A 14,064-nucleotide genomic window follows, 5' to 3' on the forward strand; every position below is an offset into this window, starting at 1 on the left:
CTGGCTTGAGGAGCTGATGGGGTTAGTAAAGGTCAGCAGTGAAGTGTGTATTCCCCAAACTGCTCCTTGACAAGTTTTAGGGTACAGCCCACAGTACAGAAGGAACCAGGGAATCAGTCCTTAAACCTACAGACAGAGGTAATAAAAAGATGGAGGTCCACCTCTTGCTTGGAGGTGTAAAAGGAAATGGGAAAACCAAGAAAGCACCAAAAACTGTTGCTCTGCCTTTACTTTTACTGCTCTTTTTTTTTTTTTTTTTTTTATTTATAGCTGTGTTGGGTCTTCGTTTCTGTGCGAGGGCTTTTCTCTAGTTGCGGCAAGTGGGGGCCACTCCTCATCGCGGTGCGCGAGACTCTCACTATCGCGGCCTCTGTTGTTGCAGAGCACAGGCTCCAGACGCGCAGGCTCAGCAATTGTGGCTCACGGGCCCAGTCGCTCCGCGGCATGTGGGATCCTCCCAGACCAGGACTCGAACCCGTGTCCCCTGCATTGGCAGGCAGACTCCCAACCACTGCGCCACCAGGGAAGCCCACTTTTACTGCTCTTAAAGCTTCATCCCCAACTGGGACACAAGACAACGGAGGTACAGAAGAAACTCCAGGGACTTCCCTGGTGGTGCAGTGGTTAAGAATCCACCTGCCAATGCAGGGGACATGGGTTCGAGCCCTGGTCCAGGAAGATCCCACATGCCGCGGAGCAGCTAAGCCCGTGCGCCACAACTACTGAGCCTGCCCTCTAGAGCCCGCGACCCACAACTACTGAGCCCACGTGCCTAGAGCTCGTGCTCCGCAACAAGAGAAGCCACTGCAATGAGAAGGCCGTGCATTGCAACAAAGAGTAGCCCCCGCTCGTCGCAACTAGAGAAAGCCTGCACGCAGCAACAGACCCAACGCAGCCAAAAATAAATAAATAAAATAAATTTATAAAAAGAAAATCCAAAAAAGAGGGGATATATGTATACGTATAGCTGATTCACCTTGCCGTACAGTAGAAACTAACACAACATTGTAAAGCAACTATACTCCAATAAAAATTTAAAAAAAAAACAAAAAACACCGGGCTTCCCTGGTGGCACAGTGGTTAAGAATCCGCCTGCCAATGCAAGGGACATGGGTTCGAGCCCTGGTCCAGGAAGATCCCACATGCCGCGGAGCAACTAAGCCCGTGCGCCACAACTACTAAGCCTGCGCTCTAGAGCCCATGAGCCACAACTACTGAGCCCACGTGCCACAACTACTGAAGCCCGCACGCCTAGAGCCTGTGCTCCGCAACAAGAGAAGCCACTGCAATGAGAAGCCCACGCACTGCAATGAAGAGTAGCCCCCACTTGCCGCAACTAGAGAAAGCCCGCGCACAGCAACGAAGACCCAATGCAGCCAAAAATAAATAAATAAATAAATTTTTAAAAAACCAAAAAAACAGAGTTATCCAAAAAAAAAAAAAAAAAAGACAACAGAGGTACAGATTAGTAGAAGATAATTCTCAGCAGAAGTGCTATCAGCATTTTGGGTAAGATCATTCTTTACTGTGTGGGACTGACCCAAACGCTGTAGGATGGTTAACATCCCCAGCCCTTGGGCACTAAATGTCAGAAGCAACTCCCCCCTCCCCACTCCAAGTCAGTGTGATAACCAAAAATCCTCACTTGCCAAAAGCTCCCTTCTGGGACAGTACCTCCCCAAGCTGAAAACCACTTTAACTGATGGGAATAGGGGTGGTATACAGTGGGTAATGTATATGCCACAAACATTTAATTGTAGAACCTTTATAAACTATTTTCATTACGTTGTCTACTTTAAACATCTTCAAAACCCTGTAAAGTAGATATTATCATCACCAATTTCATGAGGATGAAATTGGCTCAGAAAAGTTATAGACTTTGCCTAAGGTCATCAGCTGGGGGAAAAGAAAAAAAAAAAAAAAGCCTATCAAGCTGGACCAGAACCCAAGTCTTCCGATTCCAAAACTGATGTTTTTTCTTTCAAAACATTCTAAGCCTGCAAGAGTCTCAAACCAGCTACTTCCTTCCAGGACAGCTTTTTTTTTTAAGGTTTCACGGGAAATACTGGGAAGATCTAGGGACTGGCTCTCCAGTTCCCTGCAAGGAAACTGGTAAAAACTGAGCAGAAACTAACTCTGCTCTAAACTGTAGCTAGTCCTTAAAACAAGATAACCATCTCCGAAAGTACCCAAACACAAGGCTCATGCCCAGCTCTTAGAGATGGGATGAGCAATTGGAGGAGGGCTATGACGCTCTCTAGTCTAGATCTGAGTAGAAATGAGCAAGCAGGGGAAGAAGAGAGTATATTCCTTCCCCGTCAATGTTTTTAGGGACTCAGAGGCAGGACCACCAGCCCATCCAGCCCTGTCAATAACCTGAGTGAGGGTGAGAAGGTGGTAAAAGAGATGGGGAGGGAACGAGGAAAGAGATGAGGACAAGAATTGAACCATCGCGAGCATACAACAGCCTAAATCCTTCCTCTACTTGCAAAATTTGTCACATAAATAATTCTGATATGCCCTCGTGGTTCTGAACATTGTTTAGAACACCCTTCAAGTACCTCAAAGTACTTTATAAACTGAGAAGAGTATGCATATTAGTAAAGGGGGTGGGGGAAACTGCTCCGCCAAAACCCTGTCCAGGTCCTCCCCTACCCACCACACAAACTTCCAACCCACACCTTCGTTGTAAAGTGATGGAAGACAGAAAGCATTAAGAGATTCTGGAAAGAGGATTCTGAAAGATGAAAACAGAAGAAGTAGAGAGGAGTGTGGGAGGCACAGACAGAGTATTTCAAGGACAGAGAGGCAGCCTAATACCTTTGTATCTTTCTTGGGGGACTCACTCTCCCATGGAAGGAAAACAAGATAGAAAAATGTGGCTCTGCTGAGGGAGGCAGAGAGACTGGAAATGGGAACTCAGGGATTCTAGCTGCCTAGTTCATCTCTATTCTGGAAGCCTCTTCTTCATGGATGACAACCTCGAAACCCTTCAGTTCCCATGTGGTGCTATTCAAAGAGGGGGCCCTAGAGTACCCAGCAAGGAGCAGGGGGCGGGGGCTGTGTAGAGACAGCACCCTCTCTTATCTTCAAAGAAAAAGGTCCTTCCTCTTCTCTGAAGTGCATTTCCGAACTGGAATGAACCCCCGGCCTTTCCCTGGCGCTGCTTCAGCTCAGCGCAGACTTAGGAGAAACATTCCCCAGAATGGAGGTGACCAGCCTGGCTGAGCAGATAACACGCTGACTTCAGGCCGCCAGCACTGCTGTCCCCTGGGCTGACTACAGTCAGCTCTGGGGCAGATTCTTTGGTCTCGACCACGGAACTGGGGCCCTGGCTCCGACCAGCCTTCCCAGGCAACCCCAGGGGCAGGGGAGGATCTGTGGTCTCATTTCCTCTCCACCTTGGCTTCTTTTTTCACTTCACTGAAGACTAGCTATTTCCACCACGACCAGTTCCTGTTCTCACCAGCTGCAGCGGTTGTTTCCCCACAGACAGAGCTATGAAGCACTGGTGTGGCTGCCACCTGGACTGTTCCAGCTGCAGAAACAGACCCAATAAGTCCTGAGCTAAAGGGCTTTTTCATCCCAGATAAAATAGCAGGGAGAAGAAATTAAGGGGCAGGAAGCAATTCCAAGAACTCTCCAGTGGATACACTGTTATCCATTTCATTATTATTTTAATCTAACATAATAGTTATATATGCTCTTTCATATATGAAAAATATTTTATAATGAACAAGTGTGGAAACATATACATTTATTACATAGAAATATGTATGTATAATAAATCCCCAGCAGAGAGCTAAGAACACATAAAAAAGATGGCCAAGTGCTCGCTTCGGCAGCACATATACTAAAATTGGAACGATACAGAGAAGATTAGCAGGGCCCCTGCGCAAGGATGATACGCAAATTCTTGACGCGTTCCATATTTTTAAAGATGTTTAAAAAAAAAAAAAAAAAGATGGCCAAAACACTTATGATGAAATGTTAAAAGAAATACAAATTAAAACAAAATACCATTGCTCACTAATTAAACTGGCAAAGGTGTTCAAAGTTAAACCATTCAGTAATGGTTAGCTTATGGAGAAAGGGAGACACACTATCAGTGGAAAAGACAACTGGTACAACTTTTTTAGAAGGCATACTTCTCAAAGGCCTTTAAAAGCAATTTATCCCAAGGAAATAATCAGAGATGCCCACAACTATTTATGCACAGAAAATTCATCACAGTGTTAATTACAGTAGCAAAAAGCAGAGACAGAGAGAAATATAAGGCAGTAATAAAATATATAAGTACATCAAAACGTTAACAGTAAATGGAGAGATTACAGGTTATTTTAATGCTCTTCTTCATACTTTTCCATATGTTTTATACTTTTCATACTTTTTACTTCTAAATTTGCTTAATAAATATGTCTCATTTTCATAATCAGGAGAAAAGAAGCTATCCTCAATCCTCCAACCTCCCTTTAAGGACACTCACATGAACTACTCTCTTTTTAAAAAAACATTTGTAAATATGTATTTAGGACCTTAAAAACATTATATCCTACAATCTAGGAAGTTCAATTTTGGGTTTCTATCCCAAGGAAAACTCTAACTATTGAAAAGGTACAGCAAGATGTTCATCACAGCATTGTTTATGATGGCAAACAGAGGCAAACAACCTAAATGTCCAACAATAGGAGGAGAGTTAAGTAAACAATAGTACATTCACTTGATGGACCATTGTACAAGCATTTAAAAATGTTTACAGTGACTATCCTGGGAAAACTAATGAAATAACAAAAGCAAAAAAAAAAAAAAAGCCATGTTGGATAAATATATGTGTGTGTGTATACATACACACACACACACACACACACACACACGTTACTGACACAACACTGTACAAAACCCTGTGCAGAGGGCTTCCCTGATGGCGCAGTGGTTAAGAATCTGCCTGCCAATGCAGGGGACACTGGTTCAAGCCCTGGTCTGGGAAGATCCCACATGCCGTGGAGCAACTAAGCCCATGCGCCACAACTACTGAGCCTGCGCTCTAGAGCCCGCAAGCCACAACTGCTGAAGCCCGTGCGCCTAGAGCTTGTGCTCTGCAACAAGAGAAGCCACCGCAATGAGAAGCCCACGCACTGCAACAAAGAGTAGCCCCTGCTCTCGGCAACTAGAGAAAGCCCGCGCACAGCAACAAAGACCCAACGCAGCCAAAAATAAATAAATAAAATTAATTTAAAAAAAAAACCCTATGCAGAGACAAAAACATGAAAAGTTTTAAAACACATTGTCTCCATCTGCTAAAGGAATGGAGAAAATATGGACTTTTTCCTTCAACCTAAATCTTCAATCTTTTCTTCTTTCTAAATTCCCCAAACTTGTTTTTAGAGAATGAATATTACTTTAAGAGAAAAAAGGAAAAAAGCTGAGTTTCCCTTTGAGCCATGAAAACATTCCCAAATCACAAGGAGTCCACTGCATCAGTTCCATCTCCCTCCCACCTACCCCTACACCTCCCCAATCTAAAGCAGGGTCATATGGGAAAGTCAAGGAATGAGGTTTCTCTGTGCCCTAGGGTCTTCTCAGTGGGGTCTCTAAACAAGGGGGTTGCTCTGACAGCTGTCAAGGGCCCTTACCCTCCCCCAAGTCCTATCCCAGCCTGAACTAATTCACCACAATCCCCAGGGCTGGGAAAAACATTTCCACCATGGCGATTTGGAACTTGATATCTAGTCCAAGTTTTTCCCAGCCCCTTTCTATGTCAAAGGAGGCCTCTCAAAGCCTCTTGACAACTAGCACCCAGGCCAGCTTAGCTCCCACATCAACGCTACACTTATAGCAAAACCCCAAGTCATCAGTCTACCAGGGAAATGTGAAAGGAGGGGCCACGGCAGGGACAGCCTGTCACACAGCCCCACCCTCATGCCCTGAGAGCCTCCTCTTGAGGGATATCCAGGGCTTTTTCTGGCATTAGAACCTTTAGACTTCGTTTCAAATCTGTAGTAAGCCAGTAAACAGAAAAATCAGGGTGCAAACACAGCAAAGGCAGACAGCTATCCTTTTAAAGTCATTAAAGCCCTCTGCCTCCCCTCTCTATCTAAGGAAAGGCCAGTACTGGCCAGCATACTAGCTTCTGAGCAACTAAGGTAGTAGACTAGTCGGGACCAAAACACAGAGGGGGGCTTTACCGGACCAGAGATCGGCTCTCATCCTGGTATTAATAAAGAGGAGCTCCAATAACTGACCATCCTAAACTTCTCAGTCCTCAACAGAATAGGGGCTGCTGCCAAGACAGGGGGTAAGGAAGGATCCCAAGGAAACAGTGTAACACAGCAGCTTCACAACCTTTTTAATATCAGGGCACACCTAGAAAATACTATTTGCACAGTACACAGGGTAAATGGTGGAAGCTGATCCAGCCAGACGGGACCAATCTGGGACCTGAGCTGCTGCCAGGGCTGAGGGGATCAGTATCCCAGCATACCAGTAGGAAAGCCCTGGATTAGGGCACTGGGCTGGGGTAGGACTATGTCCTGCACAAATCACCTCATGGCTTCAGACCTCGAGTTCTCCAACCTCGGCTGACAGGCTGTGGGTCAGATCATGTGTCTGCACCAGAAAGCTGGGAGCCTGTGGTCTTGACTCAGCAATGATACAACTTCCCCAGCCAGGGTGCTTTTCAGGGGGGGTTTCCATAGATACATTGGGACTGGGGAAGCCCTTCATGTGACAGCAGCAGCATATCCTGAGTCTGGCTATACAGAATGGGGTAACTGGTTTCATCAGATCTCTGAACTTAAAATACCTTTTTGGGAATACAAGTGATCTCAGATCTGAGTCACTGCTGAGAGTTACACATTTAAAAACTACCATTTACCAAGCATACAGTAGATGCCAGACTCTGCTAACTAAGTACTTAACTTCTAGTTTCATTAAATTCACACAATAACCTCATGTGGCAAATACTATTATTATCCTCATTTATAAGAGGAAACTGGGACTCAAAGAGATTAAGTAACTTGATTGAGGTCAAACACTTTTCTAACTGAAGACTGTGAGGAGCCAGTATTTGAGCCCACTTTGACTTGAAAATCCATATGCTTAACCAGGACACCAGTACATCACTTCAGCAAAACCAACAAATAGCTTGTCCATAAACCAAATCAATCTGGGGAAGAAAATGGTGTAAAAGCAACAAGCTGTCTGACTCTTTTACACAATCAAGAAAAGAAACTAATCTATACTGAGTACCTACTGGGTGCCAAGCACCTTATATACACACCTCACTTAATTCTCAAAATCCCACCAGGATGGGAATCATTAGCCTCATTGTACAGATGAGCAAACCTAGGCTCAGAGAGGTTAAGACGATTGCTAAGACAGAGCTCCTGCTTTTTCTACTGTACTATGCTTCTCCTGACTGTCAGGAAATATATCTGAGCCTGTTCCAGGGTCAAATATCCAATAGCCAGTACTGTTCCCAAAGGATAGTGGAAAGGACATGTTTTAGGAACAGAGGAAAGAGGGATCTTTAAGAGTCCCTAGTGAAGAACTCAAATTCCCAAGAAAGCATGATTTCCCTGTGTTGGAAAACTGAGGTAAAATCTCCTCCTTTCCTAAGACAGCTAACTAGCCCTGGCCTGCCCTGTTCCAACTCCCCGTCAGCAGCGGCTCAGGCACACAGTAACAAGACCAAAACAAAAGCCACGAGGAAACAAATCAAAACTTTATGCTGAAAGTTAGGCTTGCAAGTGGGTGGTACGGTCCCCGGTTTGACCTAGGCTCTCTGGCTAGTAATCAGGATACCATACGCATTTTGTAAATATTAAGCCATTAATCTGTCAACTAAACAAATGTGTCAACCAAACTCCAGTGAGGACATGACCAACTCTGGTTCTGAGCTCTCACAACACACAGCCTGGTAGCCCCTACCTAAGGCAGCCCCCTACCCAGTCCACCTCTGAACATCCCTTTACATCCCTTTTTCTCCAATTTCTGTAGCTACCTCATGCCACTCCATGGGGGTTTTCACACCCCACTGGAGGGCAGATTCCCTCCCACTCTTTTCCCCCAACAGTTGAGCTCTTGTTTGCAAGGGCATCAAGTCCCAGGCTCTCCTCAACCTCTGAGATGGCCACAGCACATTAGTAATCACTGACTCACCCCATCCCCCTGAGGATGCTGGAGGAAATGCAAAGGGCCACAAGACATGTGGCCCAGATCCCTTCGGTCCTTCACAGAGCTGATGGGCAGATAGGTGCCAGCTTCCCCTTGGAACCCCGTGAACCCTCTCTGATCTGGCTATGGGTGCCAGTGGGGTGATGTCAGGCTCTGCACCATCGGAGAGGCCAGGATCTCTAGACAGCTTCACTGGTGCCAACAGATCTAATCTTCCTATTCCAAAGCAGATGAAATCCAATAAGGCTGCTAAGTCACAACTTAACCCTCCTCACAGGCAAAGGCAAAGTCAGCCCTTCAAGCCATAGTAACAGTAACGGCAGCATTAACACTGCCTCTTAGAGAGTTCTTTGAGGAACTGGGAACTATATCCCCAAGTTTCTCTAAGATTTACCTCTGTTAGCAAACGTTCCTTCACCTAGCTCACTTTCTTTCTCCAAAACTTCACTTTTAGCTCCGACATATTCTCTGCCTCCATCTCAGTGATACCAGCTCAGATGCTCTCTGTCCACAGAGCCACCGACATCAATGTCCAGTTCCCACATCAAAGAAGAATCCCAAAGTCAGCTCTAAAAACTCATCCATACAGATCATTTAGGAACCTACAGAAAGACTAAAAAGAAGCACAGGCAAAAAATACAAACCAGCCACTAGGGCTTAACATAAAAGGGGTAGGGGGGGGGAGGCAGGATGGTTTGTGTATTGTTTCAATTGGAAAAATACACTAGTGAAATGGCTTATCCACATGTTCAGCTCTTTTAGGCAAACCCACTGTAACTTCGCAGGATGCCTGCAGGCCGTTCTGAAAATAAGTAGAATGGCATCACTCTTTATTCCACCCCCTTCACGAGCTGCCAGTCTCCCTCCATTCCCCCTCCTCTCCTCCAAACATCTGGTCTGGGCTGGGAGTAGGACCCACTCCCTGGAAAGCCTCCATGTTAACACGAGAGGCGGTCTCCCCAGTCAGAGAACCCGGACTTAGGCTGGGGAGTGGACCGGCCCTGAGCTTCTGAATTCCCCCGCACCAGCCAGAGGTTTAGGAATGAGAATCCTAGGGACCTGCGGAGACTGTCATGGAAGTGAGGAGAAGGGCGAAGGGCGGCAGAAGGGGGAGGGCAGAGGAAGAAGTCTGGATCCTGGGGCGGTCCCGGGCTGGGGACCCCTCCTCCTAAGTGTCCAGCGGTTGAGGCGTCGGTCGGGAGGTCCCCGACGGGGCTGCTCAGAGGTTCCTGGGAAGGCGCTGGGGGCCGAGACCCATCGGGGGCCCTGAATGAAGGGGTGGGCCGGACCAAGGAACCCACCCGGGGCGCTGGGACCTGCGGGGCGGTAGGAGGGGGAAGGGACTAGGCTCAGCTCTCACCAGCACCAAGGCGAACCTCTCTTCCAGCTCACAGGGCTCAGGCATCGGCATTTTGCCGGGCGGCGGCAGCAGCGAGACAGAGGGAGGCTCGCCCTGGCCGCCCTCGGCGCTCTCCAGGTTGCCCATAGCGGCGGGGCCCCCTCGGGGGCCTCAGCCCCCCACCTCCACGCCCGGGGGTCTTTGGCGCGGCCGTTCGGACCCGACTCCTCCCTCAGCGCCGGCTACCCCAGTCCCGACTCCTTCGCCGGGTCGGGGGCTTCTCGGGGTCCGGCAGGAGGCGGCGCAGCGGACAGCGGCACCGAAGCGACAGGAACCACGGCCACGGCTCTGGCTCACACCCGCCGCCTCGCCGCTCTCGGCGCGCCGCCCCGGCGCTGCCCCTCCCCGCCCCCCGCGTTCTTTCCCTCCCCTCCCCACCTCGCTTCCTCCCACCCACTCCCGGCCGGGACTCCCGCTTCCCCCCCGAGCGCCGACTGCAGCCGCGCGCCTCGCGCCCCATTCATGCAGGCCCCGCCTCTCGCCCACGGGCCTCTCGGACGGCCCGCCCCGCCCTGCCCCCGCCTGCGCCCGATTGACTGCCGCAACTGCCAATCACAGCGCCTCCAGCCCCCGGCTGCCTCGCGCCTGGCGCTTGGCGCGCCCTGGCGGCCCTGGTGCGTATCTAATCACCGCAGTTGCTGAGGGCGTGAGGTGTCGGCTTGGACGCGGGAAACGGTCCTTTTCCAGAACAGCTCATAATGTGTACAAATAAGTAAGATATAGGGTACAGTGTGAAAAGATAACGACAAGAGAAGTAGAAACAACTGGGATGCTCAGAAGTGGGAGAGAGACCACATCTGTTAAAGAGTCATGGTAAGGGAGATCATATTTGAACCGGGCATTTAGGGACGGGGAATACCTTAACTGACAGAGACAGGTGAAAAGGCATTTAGGAGGAGAGGATCTTACCAACGTTCAGGGGTTGATCTAGTTGGAGGTGAAAATGGAGGGGCAGGAGAAGAATGCTGTTCTGGACTAGGTCTGCTGGGTGGGTCATCATTTATGATGTGATGGACATCTGTTGTTTCTGCCGGCCAAATCTACATCCCTCTTCATCAAGTGATAGCACCCCATTTCCTTTTAGGGAACTACATTCCCCTGTTCTCAGTCTACGTAGAGCTGAACTTCACCCCCATCCCAGGAAGCCCCATGACCCAGGCCTGGCCAGTCACAGCATTTTCTTGCTCTACCTTTAGAGACTGTTTTAGGGATTGACACTTGACCCAAGCCAGAATATAAAACTCATTTCTAAGGCTTTCACTGGAATAATCAGGAAAGAGGCACTCTCTTCCCATTAAGGCTGCTGAATTGTGAGAATGTAAATCTGGAGCTGCTGGTAGCCATCATGCCATTACCCGTAACACCTCAAGCCTGTTTGAGAATGAAGTCAATGCAGAGGAAAGCGAAGCTAAGAGATAGAGAGTTCTAATAGCATGCTGAGAACCTGACTCCAACCATTTTCATTCATTTACTCAACAAATATTTACTGAAAAGTTCATTATAGGTCAGATACTGTTTTAGGCATTGAAGATACATCTGTGAACAAAAAAAGGTATACAGGGAATTCCCTGGTGGCCCAGTGGTTGGGACTCTGTGTTTCCACTGCTGGGGGCCAGGGTTTGATCCCTGGTTGGGGAACTAGGATCCTGCAAGCCGCGCTGCACGGCCGAAGGGAAAAAAAAAAGAAAAGAAAAAAAAAGGCATACATCTTGCTCTCCTGGAATTTACATTCTGGGTAGGAGAAGAGGTAAACAATAAACTAAATAAGTAAAATGTACAGATGTTAGTGATCCATGTTAATAAAAATAAAATTGAAAGGGGATAGAGGTGGAAGGGGGTTACAATTTTAAATAGGACGATCAGAGCAGACCTCACTATTAAGATAACATTTAGATAAAGATCTGAAGAAAGTGAGGAATTAAGCCATGTGACTATCTGGAGGAAGAATGATCCAAACAGAGGGAATGACGGGTACATACTGTGCCTGATGTGTTAGAGGAACAGAAAGGAGGCCAATGTGGCTGGAGTGCATTGAGCAAGGGAAAGAGTAGTAAAAGATGAGGTCAGAAAGGTAACGAGAAGCCATATTGTGCAGGGCATTGTAGGCTATTGCAATGACTTTGGTTTTTCTCTAAGTAGGATCAGTAGCCATTGGAAGATTTTGAGCAGAGGAGTGACATGATCTAACTTATGTTTTAAAGGATCTGCTGGCTCTTGCATGGAAAATAAACTGAATAGAGGCATGGGCAGGAAGACCAGTTAGGTTAGGTGAGAGATGATGGTGATTTGGAGTGAGGTAGTAGCTGTACAGGTAGAGAGAAATGGTCAGATTTTCAATGGATTGAAAGTAGAGCCAATAGAATTATTTGACAGTTTGGAATGTGGAGGGCGAATGAAAGTTAACTCCAAAGCATTTGACCTGAGCAACTGGGAGAGTGGAGTTTTCATTAACTGAAATGGAGAAAGATTGTGGGAGGAGTAGATTTGGTGAGGGACAGCCAGAAAGGGAAGATCAGGAACAGTGTTTTGGCCATGTTGAGCTTGATTTGCTGATTGGACATCCAAGTAGAGTTAGCCACTAGGCATTTGGATATGTATGAGACTGGAGATCCAGGCTGGCAATATCAATTTAAAAATCATCAGGGGGTACTTCCCTGGTGGCGCAGTGGTTAAGAATCTGCCTGCCGATGCAGGGACACGGGTTCGATCCCTGGTCCAGGAAGATCCCACATGCCGTGGAGCAACTAAGCCCATGAGCCACAACTACTGAAGCCCGTGAGCCTAGAGACCATGCTCCGCAACAAGAGAAGCCACCACGATGAGAAGCCCGCGCACCACAACGAAGAGTAGCCCTCGCTCACCGCAACTAGAGAAAGCCCGCACGCAGCAACGAAGACCCAACACAGCCAAAAATAAATAAACTTATAAAAATTATCAGGACAGGGCTTCCCTGGTGGCGCAGTGGTTGAGAGTCTGCCTGCTAATGCAGGCGACACGGGTTCGAGCCCTGGTCTGGGAAGATCCCGCGTGCCGCGGAGCAACTAGGCCCGTGAGCCACAACTATCGAGCCTGCGCGTCTGGAGCCTGTGCTCCGCAACAAGAGAGGCCGCAATAGTCAGAGGCCCGCGCACCGCGATGAAGAGTGGCCCCCGCTTGCCGCAGCTGGAGAAAGCCCTCGCACAGAAACGAAGACCCAACACAGCCTAAAATAAATAAATAAATAAATAAATAAATAAAAGAGGCAACTGCTGTAATGACTTAAAATTCTAAAAAAAAAAAAAATTATCAGGACACTTCCTTGGTGGCACAGTGGTTAAGACTCTGAGCTCCCAATGCAGTGGGCCCGGGTTCGATCCCTGGTCAGGGAACTAGATCCCACATGCTGCGGAGCAACTGAGAGTTTGCATGCCACAACTGAGCCCACCTGCCGCAACTAAGACCCAGCACAAACGCCCCCGCCCCCAAAAAAATTGCTTAAAAATAAAAATCATCAGCATATTGATGCAACTTAAAGCTGGTAGATTCTACTTTTTTGTAAGTCAGTCTGAGTTAGGTTTCTATTGTTTACAACCAAAAAGTGAAATCCCTGTCTTTGCAAACCATTGAAACTCCCGAAAAGCTCAGCCTCCTCCAGTCAGTTGGACAAATCAATTAACTCACATCTTATCCCCTCTCCTCCTCCCCCCCACCCCAAACACACTTTCCCAATTGCTGTAGCAGACTCTTCTAGGACAGATGAGTTATAGCACAACTGAAGACTTCCACTAGACAAAAAATTTAGAATTCAAGAGAGGAAATAACTCATCAGTCATTTATTATGGATTCTCAAGGAACATGTAGCAGAAAGGAGACTTGAGAGTAAACAGCAATGTATTCACTTTGGTGCAGTTTCTTGGTCCCAAACCTTTTATTTTTGTTTTTATTTGATCACCAAATATACATACTCTAGCGTCTTCTGGAGTCTGCTAGATTACTTCTTTCATTGTTAACTCTCTGCTCACCCACCTTCAAAGCTTTCTTACTTTATACAGATAAAGCCAAAACTTAATCTGGTCTTCAATGATCTGTATCATCTCCAAACCCCAATGCCTCTTCAATCTACTTTTCCTATCTTACCTGGCTCTAATATTCAGAAACCCTTTGCTTCAGCTGGAAGGGTCCATCTCCTAACATTAGCTGTGCATTCTTATGTCTTCAGCTTTGTTCTAGACAGAATAATGGCTCCCCAAAGTACCACATCCTAATCCCCAGAACCTGTGAATATGTTATTTTATGTGGCAAAAGGGACTTTGCAGATAAGAGTAAGTTAAGGATCTTGAGATGAGAAGATTATCCTGGATTATCTGGGTGGGCTCAATGTAGCCACAAGGGTCCTTAAAGGGGGAGGCAGGAGGGTCAGAATGAGAGAAGGAGATGCAACAACAGAAGCAGAGGTTAGAGTGATGCAGGGTCACCAGCCAAAGAATGCAGCAACCTCTAGAAACTGGAAA

At 47.3% G+C, this 14,064-nt stretch overlaps 1 protein-coding gene across 4 annotated transcripts in view; it reads right to left on the reverse strand.

The window, feature by feature from the left end:
- The window catches only part of FMNL3 (formin like 3), a 55,307-nt gene extending 45,383 nt beyond the window's left edge, over nucleotides 1–9,924 (reverse strand). For 3 of the 4 annotated variants that reach the window (XM_082352364.1, XM_082352362.1, XM_082352361.1), the window contains exon 1: nucleotides 9,536–9,924. In XM_082352364.1, the coding sequence (XP_082208490.1) occupies nucleotides 9,536–9,661 (126 nt within the window). In that variant the 5' untranslated portion in view covers nucleotides 9,662–9,924. The remainder of the gene's footprint in view (nucleotides 1–9,535) is intronic. The other variant, XM_082352363.1, reaches the window with a different exon arrangement.
- Nucleotides 9,925–14,064: the final 4,140 nt, after the last annotated feature.

This window comes from Balaenoptera borealis (assembly GCF_965194805.1).
Source record: "Balaenoptera borealis genome assembly, chromosome: 13".
NCBI lineage: Eukaryota > Metazoa > Chordata > Mammalia > Artiodactyla > Balaenopteridae > Balaenoptera > Balaenoptera borealis.